We start from the raw sequence: 10190 nt of genomic DNA, 5'->3' as shown, positions 1-10190 counted from the left end.
CCCCCATTGGCCCGGGACGGCGAACCGCGGCGAGTGGGGGCCGCAATTGGCCGAACCTGCCACGTCAGCAGGTAAATAAACTGGCCCGGCCCGCCAGGGTACTTACCCTGGCGAGCCGCATGCCAAACGTTGCCGACCCCTGGAGTAGAGGAATGAGCCCACCACCTTATTTCGCATGGGCCACCAAACAGCTGGTAGATGATAATTGTTTCATTAGCAAACTGATGTGCAGGAAAGAGAACTTTATTAAGCAGGCTGAGACACTGATGTTACATGATGATGTTCTGGTGTTTGTGTACTGGCAGCCTGGGGGTTTGATTTATGTTCCTGAACCCCTGATGCCTCGCCAAACTAGATTTCCCCTGAAACTCAACCTTCTTTATCCAGTTCCATGTATTGTACTCCAAGAATAAATTTCACTCTCTATTAACCTGGGCTTGACTAGTGACCATTTGTCGTGTTAATTTATTTCTGACTTGTGGACTTTGTTGATAGAATTACTGCTATAATATAACAGCATTTCTTTCCCCCTAAAAGCTATCTCTTGTTTCTGGCATTTTGTTTCGGGTGCCCCTCTCATTTGTGGTTCTCTTTCTAGCTTTGGCATGATTCACGATGGAGAAGGAAATCCCTGTAGAAAAGCCGAAGGTAACATTATGTCTCCCACGCTTACAGGAAACAATGGGGTGTTTTCCTGGTCTGTATGCAGCAGGCAGTATCTCAATAAATTCCTCAGGTAGGTCAGATATAAGTCAGGATCTTCCAGAGGAGGGTGGCAACTCTTAGAATTGGCTTTCTGGTGCAAATACTCATGATTAGAAATTAAAATTTTACTTTGGTGTGGATTTCATCTCTGTGAAAAAGGCCAATACAAAACCAATGTACTAGATGAGCCCACAAACTTTGGTTTGTGTGGGACATAAGTGGTATTATAGGCCTCTGTGCTGGCTCTCTTCATAGGAATGAATTTCATCCTCTGTGAATATGCTGTAATATTCACTTGCATTTCGTTCTTTCCCCAAACGTTCTAGTAAACAGGTTTATTAGAATATTAGTGAAAAGTGAATATAAAAGGGGTGCTGACGGGAAATGCATGAATATTTGTGGATTTTTTCCTGACCTAGTCATATCTGATTGTCATGCCTTCAATAAGCATATTTTACAGAGCTGCTGAAAAGAAAGGAATTCCATTATTTCCCTAGCACGTTGGTACAAACCATGTATGCTGATAAAGGAGCAGCCTTTAGTTTTAGCATTTATGATCACCAGAATTGCAATCTCTGCAACATAAGTTTTTGCTTTTATTACATGAACCCCACAATGGCATAATATGCATACATTGCCATTAAATATAGGAGTGGACACTTAGATACCAAACTGGTTTACCTGACTAGGGGAAAGGAAAGATGACAGAATTTGGGGTGATTTTCTCTGCCACAGTAAGTAATATTGCTATAGGAAAATTATTAATCCACGTTGGGGCATTCAAGCATTTAGTATGGCCCAACAGACGCATAGTTGGAAGGCAAATTGTAGGTAGATCGAACTTCCAAACTCATGGAACCACAAGCACTAAGGAGGAAGAATGATGGATAACAATATGCAATTTTGGCTTTAACATGTGCGCAACCAGCCAAAAACACACAATGCTGATTGGTCTCTCAACTAAAACTCTGTGGCCTTTTTGTATGGCCTTTCACATGAAGAAAACGCAGAAATGAGACACTGCATATGTGGGTTCTGCATCAGATCCTGTGTTGCACTTCTGGAAAGCGTAGTCTAGGGAGATCTCCTTGCTCTTGGTTACACTCACATAAGGAAGGGAGAATAGGAAATTGACACCATTTATATCTAATATTACCATAATCCTAGAGCCTGGGAATTCCTGCTTCCTAAAACTTTGCAGGTCAGGCTACCAACAAGAAGTCAACATCTCTTGGCTTCTGCAGCAAGTATTCTCATTCAGTGCATGCCTATAATGCTCGTGAAAGGTACTGTATGCAATAGCATGTGTTTTTGCTGTTCTGTAGCAAATAAAAGTCTTTTTGATTAAAAAGCTCAACATCATGATTAATAAATATACGTTCTCATTATAGTACAGCTCAAGCTGCTTGCCTGATTGATGAACCTAAACAAACAGGACAATATAAATACCCTGATAAACTGCCAGGGCAGATCTATGATGCTGATACCCAGTGCAAATGGCAATTTGGAATGAAAGCAAAACTATGCAACCTCAGTTTTGTGAAGGTACCTGTTAATATCTTTTTGACAAAGTTAGAACTGACATTAGAAGACTGTAATGTCCTATAAATGAGTGCAAGGAGTACGAGCAACAAGGTCTGGATTATTTCTAAACCTGAAATTGCTTGGCATGCTTGTCATATGCTCTGAAGGCTCTAGCCTGTTAGGGAGTTTCATGACCCCAGAGGGAGCTTCAGAAGGGACTGTGCCTCTGAGATGCAAAATCTTTCCAGGATCCACAAAAAGCCCAGGCTGAATGCACAAGCTTCACCATTCATTAGGATGCTACAGCATGCTCTTTTCTCCAGTGACCAGGGTGGTGTGGCTACAACTCAGGGGAAACTAAGTGCTCCAATTGTGTCATTTGTACAGAGGGTGCAAGGAAAGGAAGATTTTATATGTTCCTTCAGTCCTTATTCATTTGCAAAAAGCCCTGGCACAATATAGCTCCTCTTGAGAAGATTATTTCAGAGTAATAAAAATGCAGCTTTCCATCCTTAGCTTTTTGATGTAGGATGTAGTCATATTAACCCATTATTTATGTAGGTGGCTGTTCTGGCCCCTTCGATTTCTTTAAGAAAGGTGTTCTGCTAAAATCACAATATGGTCATTCTGACGATGTGTTGTCATTATTAATTATTAGTATTATTCTTATGGCTATGCTGCAACATTTGGGATTATTTTATGTTAACCAGCATTTTGCCAGATGACAACAATTTTTTTATACACAGTCTTTCCAAACATTTCATGTGTGTTTCAAGAAAATTGTTTCCCTCCACATTTTTAGAAGGCCTGTAGAGTTGTTCATGTTCTGCCCTTGGAGTTTTAATAGCTAGTTGGTTCTTTTATAGTCTCACCTTGAAAAGACAAGAAAATAATCAGAGAACCAAACTTGAAAATGTTCTAGAAATATGAAGTCAGTAGACCAGCGTGTATCATTATGCTATAAAACGTAGAACTAGTTCTTCTTTGTTCAGAAATGGGTCTAATTCATAGGGCTTTTGTGATAGCAAAGGAATGCTTTGATGAAGTGTCACTCATGGAAAACTTCTAGACATCAGCATACAATGGGGGAATTCTCTGATTTTTTTCTAGGATATATGCAAATCACTCTGGTGTCATAAAGTAGGTCATAGATGTGAGACAAAGTTCATGCCAGCAGCGGAAGGGACAGCTTGTGGCATAAGTATGGTAAGTTATTTAATTAGTGGAGCTACAGTATTGTAACTTGTATTAGAATACAGTGGACCGAGGGCCTGATCCAACTCTCATTTAAGTCATTGAAAAAAATAGAATGCTTTTAATAGGACTTAGAGCAAGGCTGCAAATTCATTCCTGGCAGAAGCAGCATATGTTTTACTGTAGCGGCTTATGCCAGGAATGAATTTGGCCCATAGTCTATAGATGTATTATCTTTATTGATCAGCCTGTTGGAAGGAGTCTGAGGACATGTTCATTTGCTTTACCATGACAATGTAATTGCAAGTATGAGAGATAATAATAATCGTTGCTATTGGTGCGTGTGATTCAATAATTACTGATATTTTATTTTACTGTAACATGTAATTTGTATTAGATATTGTAATTTTCAAGAGCCTGATTTGTTTCCTTGCTGTATTTGAGTATTTTTCTTCATTTCCCCCTTTCTCTTATTGCAATAACAGTAAATTAATAGCTAGAGGGGAAAATGGCCTCTAATTTTTATATGCCCAACTCTGAATGTCTGGGGCTGATTTAGAGGTGCTAGGCACCATCAGCAGCTGTTAACATCAGCTGGAGTTTTTGGTACTCATCACTTCTGAAAATCAGACATAGAGTATCTGAAGTTGGCCAGCCAAAATTGAAGCACCCAAAATTAGAGACCACTTTTTAAAATTTGGTCCTCAGTCATTTCAACATAGGCAGAGACTCAAAGCTAGACAAGTGCTAGAGTTTGTCTTTTTACATGTCATCTTATTTATCTTGTTACTACCCAGGGCCCCAATCCTGCTAACACTTCTGTGAGCCATCCCATTGAATTCAATGGGACTGCTAATTTATATAGAGTTAAATGAATGCTTAAGTGATGGCAGGATTGGCACCTGGGTCTTTTCTTCTCAGCAGCCTACTAGGTAGCACCAGCTGTGATGGGACATTTGTTGACATTCTTTTGACAGTGGTGTCGAAGAGGTCAGTGTGTCAGATATGGAGATCATGGACCCAAGCCTGTTAATGGCCAATGGGCTGCGTGGTCTGAGTGGTCCAAGTGTTCTCGGACCTGTGGAGGTGGAGTCACCTATCAAGAGAGACACTGCAATAACCCAAAGTAAGACATTGATGTGGAAAGGTATTGTTTTTATAATAATTATTTCTGATACAACAAAAAAGGGGAAAGAGTAGATTTTGTTGCAAATTCACATGGGGGTAACTGCTTCTGAGACTCTCAGAAAGCTCCACAGTACACTGTGAGTAGTCAGTTACAAATCAGTAGGATGGAGAGCTCTGAAAGAGGAAGGATATTCCGATATCAGGGACGAAGGGCCTGTCTAAAGCCCACTGACATAAGTGAATAGACACCCATTGACATCAATGGGTTTTTGATCAGGCCTGACTGAGTTTTAAATAGAACTGGTTGAAACATAGCAAAATGTTTAAAACTACAGTTGGTCAAAAAATGAGATTTATTTTGCCAAAATTTTGTCCCTTTTTTATTCTAAAGTAGCTCTAATGTCTATTTTAATCTGTACATTTTACTGTAATATTGTGTACATGCTCCCACACTGTCTTCCCAGCTTTCACTAATGTATACCTTAATTGGCATTTCTGTCCAAAAGGCAAAGATTACATTGCCCTATAGATTGAAAAAACCCTCTCATTGCTTAGAATTACCATTTCAGATGAGTGATGAAGTGCTATCGATCCAGCATTTTCCCCAAGCATTCAATTCGGTTTAGCTTGCAGGGAAAAAAAGGTTCACTGGTTTATTCTGGACACATCTCTAGACAGGCATAGACACACATGCTCTCCATCGTAGTCAATAAAATGATTATTTAAACCATGGTCAATAAAAAGACAAAATATGACAGATTTTATATGAAACTATAAAGTAGCATACACACCTACTATATAATGTTATAGTAGCAATATTCACACTTCACATTTTATATTATGGGAACATGTGGGTTAGTTATAACAGTCTCTGTTGCCCTTCAATTAATGGAACTAATCCTTAAAAATCTATGGCAGGGCACTTGCTTAACTTTTCTGTTGTGTCTCAGTGTTATTGGATAGACACAGGATTCGTGGTATATATGAATTCACAGCAGTCTCTAGATGTGCACAATGGGTTCTCAATGGAGAATCACATATACATTTGAAATTTTTTTTTAGATTGGTCCATTTGCGTCACAATTTTAATGCAGGTAGATAGATTTTAGTTTTTATGCTGAAGTTTCCATGGGATCTATGTATATACTATCTATCTATCTACTTAGTGCTCTTTTCTCAAGTTCTTGTATGGCTATCTCGGCACAGCACAGAATACAGAAGGGGGACCTCTACTAATTGAAATGTTTCAACTAGCTTGAGTACTTTGATTTACATTTCAGCCAGTGTTATAAGTAAACCATTCCAATAGGAACCGTGTGTGACTGCAATATATTGTATTTAAACCATCATTAAGAAATGTGTGTTATGGATTTTGGTATGAACACATGTTATGTTCAATGCCAGTACTTGATCTTGTCTCTGCCTACTCTAATTACATTATGCTAATGATAATTCACTTAGAGCCAAGAGGAGTAACTATAAATCTCTATCAGAATTAGACTTATGAAACCCCAACACTATAAAAAACACTGTCTACAGAACATCCTGTTCCAGGATGAACAAATACACATATAGATGTATTTCACATCCCTGACCAATAGTGCTTTTAAAATAAAGGTGAATGCATTGGAAAGTAGTTGTTAACTAGTTGCAATGTGGAAACTGTATTCACTGTATTCTGTGCATGTGCACATGCACGTAATCCTAATGATTCAGACTTAAATCTTCAAAATTCCTGACATTCATTTCTGTTTCCCAAATCCAAACTGCATGTGAAAAACTAAATTTGTTTCTCCCACTTTGATTTTTCAAAGGTTTTGGATGACACCAAGGCATTCAGCTAATTTAGCCTTAACTGTTGGTGAAATTCAGTCTTCAGCATCATGAGTATGCCCCACTGAAGATTCATTTCAGCCCTCAAAATAGGGCTTCTAAATACATGGCCTGATTTTCAAAAGCATTGAGTCTCCAGTGACTTCAGTAGGAACTACTGGATGTTCAGTGAGTTTAAAGATCAGATCACTTATTTGGAGCTTAAATATGAAGTAAATTTAGATTCCTGGTTTGAAAATCTTTTCCTGTTTGTGTGCGCACATCTGTGTGTGAGTATGAGTCTCTTCCTGTAAATAATACCCAACCAATTCAATTTCCTTTTTGTTGACACTTGTAACACAGTCACTGTGGTCCTGCCCTAGAGTCTTTTGAAACATAGTCTGAATGACAGTCTGAGTTAAGCATGAATTTACACTACCAAACACCTACTGAGGTCAGTTATAGTACACTGAGAGCTATTCAGATTTGCTAAACTCATTACGCTTGTATAAATTGCTACAGCATAATTTTAGGGATCTGGTTTTCATACATCACAACATTTTACAATTAAGATAGTTTCCCAAGAAATAGATTACATAATTTAATAGTTCAGCTGGTAAAGGGCCTAAATAGTGCCCAAGAGATTTAAGTTAATACCTAAATCATATCACTGGGATTGCGTCCTACCTGCTTCATAATTGTGCACTGGTTGCTAAAATATTAGAATACAGTTTTAGGCATGTGCATAATAAAAAGACCAAAATAATAATAATAATGTATTAACTAAAACAACTTTTTATTCTTTTGTATTCAATTATTTTAAGAATGATCACAAGCACTGAAAATTTAAAGTAATGATGCAGTTTGAAACAGTAACTAATCAAATTTTATAAGGACTGTGAAAAAATTCTATAGACCATTGACTTCATATAGGAAAAAAAGGCACGTTAGCATTGTAATACTATTAATAGCATTTGGGCCTATGCTGAAGTGTGCACATCTAGATGTAAACTATTCCAAAATTTGAAGGAGTTTGGAGCCAGCACTTCATGGTCTAGTTACCATTATTAACTGTACTGCATTGAATACCATCTCTGTAAAGAGCAGTGTACAGATCATTGCAGTGTATTGTTTGTATTCCATCTGTCAGCTTCAAGTGAATAGTCATCCCAGATCTTTTAATTGTTGTCACATCTGCTCCAACAAGGTATTGACTACATGTCTATTTGGTTTTGTTTTTTGCAGAAGATGTGACTTCATAATCAATCATTTAGATACTACTATAATGATGGAATGTGCATATGGTAACACATATATATACCAGTAGGGCTGCTTAAAATTATTTTGGAGTAGGGGCATTGGCTTTGCTATGGGTATCGCAGACGGGCAAATTCATTTAAGCCACACGAATAGTATTTTAATACCTTAGGTCTTTTTTTAAATGTGTTATTTATTAGTACATTTATTGGAGTCTTTGTGCTTGGACTCTTTGAGATGGTTTATAAATTAGTCTTTGGAGTCTATTCTCTGCAGCCCCTACTTCAAAACTTCTTGGGTGGTTTGGTATCCCCTTCGTTCTTCCATTGTCTGAATCCAGAAAACACCTAGACACGTGAGAAACTTTACTCCTATGTGTGAAGTTATGAATGTGTGTGTGTGGATCAGGGCCTTCAATTGTAAGCTCTTCGGGACAGAGACTGTGCACTCCTATTTGTATTGTGAGATGTGTAGTACACTATTTGGTTCTGCTAAATAAACAAAAACAACAATAATATCATTTGATTAGTACATTGAAATTTACATGGATATCTCCGCTTAGCCTCTCCCCATCCTGAAGATCCATAGGACAACAAAGCCAGCCTTCTTTTTTATAAAGATTACCCCTTCCACATAGTAACAGCTCAGGGTTAGATTGTGGTTAGCCCTAACTTAACACGCGAGTCCTCTTGGACAGCCCATGTAAGGGCTTCCCAGAGGTGAGGAGTCTTCTAATTAGTTTCTCCCCTTTGGGAGTGACTCATTGATAAGGGGCAGAGACAGGTGAGGAGTAAGCAGAACCCTACCCATACCCTACCTCTCACTTATTCACTGACCAGCAGTTTGGTAGAGAGTGGAGTATTCCGCACCATTTAAAGTTCTGTAGCACAAATGGAAAACTAGAATGCTTCTCTCGGTGCTCCTCTAGGTTGGTGGAGCTTTTTACCATCCTCAGTTGCAGGGCTGGGGCTAAAAGCCACAATCTAATCCTAAATTATTCTGTTATTTCGCTTGTTTGGTGACTTTTACTTGGGCAGGGACTTGCTTCCTTTCCCCCACTTACATATAGAGAGTCTTGTTCCCTAGGCCAGAGGAACTAAAAGAAATCATACATGCTGTAAAGGAAAGGCATCTGAACAGAAATGAGTATGGGCCCAACAACTTTTCCTACTTTATTCAGGCAAAACTGTCATCTATTACACTCAGTCAACATATATGCTATCTGAGCTGAAGAATAGTTTTGGCTGAATTGAACGGCTGCCAATCAAGATGGGAAGCATGCCTTAGTTCACTATAGGCCCAGTGTTAAGATGGCTAGTAACGATTCTAGTCCATCCCTGGGTGAGGTCAGTGCAAGATTGTTCCCTAGAGCACATTTCCCTAGTGCTCTGCCCAGTTTTAAATGGGCTAACAGATGGATTTCCACCATTTCCTTTGAGAGACTGTTCTGTAGTCCAGTATTCACTAAAGACTTCTGAAAAAGCCAGCTATTGTATTGCCTTCAAAGCAGTAATGCTGATTCAAGACATGAAAACAGACTCCAGCTTGTTTTACAAATGTATGAGGATTAGAATGTGGGAATAAGCAAATAGTATAAAATATAATTGCAAAATGCACCTGGAATCTCTTATCCATATTTTACCTACATGTCCCCTCAGCATCACTCCACAATGGATTCAACAGGAAAGTGTGTTAACATAAGTTACAAGATATACTGGACGTTTATAATACAGTGTGTAGGGATTTAAACAAACTGTTCCCATTATCTTAGTTAGGAACTGTGCAAATACTGCACCAGGTACATTATTCTGAAAGTGTTTCCCGTGATGTTTGTGTAACATAGCCAAGCCATTCACTAAAATACCATAACATGCATTCCAAGTGTGTATTTTCCCTAACCTCTTAAACCATCATTAGACAAATGTATGCAGGTGCAGAATTGGAACAAAAGTCTACTTACATCTTTTTCACTAGAAACAAGGCTAAGTGGAATAATACAAAATATTTGATAATGGTTAGGCTGCTGGTTTGCTGAGAACACAGCTTATCATACTGACCAATACAGTCAGATTGTTTCCTTGTATGTCCCTGTCCATCTGTCTATATCCATCTATTTTCTCTTGTATTATATTTAGACAGTAAGCTCTTTAGGGTAGGGACTGTTTTTTTTGTTCTGTGTTTGTACAGTACCTAGCACAATGGGGTTCTGGTCCATGCCTGGGGCTCCCAGGTACTATGAAAATATAAATAATGCTAACAACAATAATAAAATCATATAGTTTTGGGGACAGTGGTATACTGGAACACTGCAGAATTGTACATTGAAACCATAACATCAGTAGATTTCTATATAGATCTGCAAGGAATAGAGAGGTGAATGAATACAGTAATCAACTGATCAGCTCTCGTAGGCATGCTGAAAAAAAGCAAGGCTAACATTTTTAATTTGTTTATATTTATATACACCCAGCTAGCATTAAAAATCTGATTATATAATTAATATATGAATACTAGCAAACTAATGATATAGTTTATCTTCGTACTAGTCCAAATTTAGCAAAGCATCACTA

At 38.2% G+C, this 10190-nt stretch overlaps 1 protein-coding gene across 1 annotated transcript in view; it reads left to right on the top strand.

The window, feature by feature from the left end:
• LOC112109691 (A disintegrin and metalloproteinase with thrombospondin motifs 18) overlaps window positions 1–10190 on the top strand; it is a 102222-nt gene that overhangs the window by 51989 nt on the left and 40043 nt on the right. Inside the window, 4 exon segments of the mRNA XM_026663640.1 lie at window positions 599–736; window positions 2097–2250; window positions 3340–3435; window positions 4401–4549. Of these exon segments, the coding sequence (XP_026519425.1) occupies window positions 599–736; window positions 2097–2250; window positions 3340–3435; window positions 4401–4549 (537 nt within the window).

The sequence above is a fragment of the Terrapene carolina genome, unplaced genomic scaffold (genome assembly GCF_002925995.2).
Source record: "Terrapene carolina triunguis isolate 2854851 unplaced genomic scaffold, T_m_triunguis-2.0 Scaffold33891, whole genome shotgun sequence".
Classification (NCBI taxonomy): Eukaryota; Metazoa; Chordata; order Testudines; family Emydidae; genus Terrapene; species Terrapene triunguis.
This window is presented reverse-complemented; position numbering and strand designations above follow the sequence as displayed.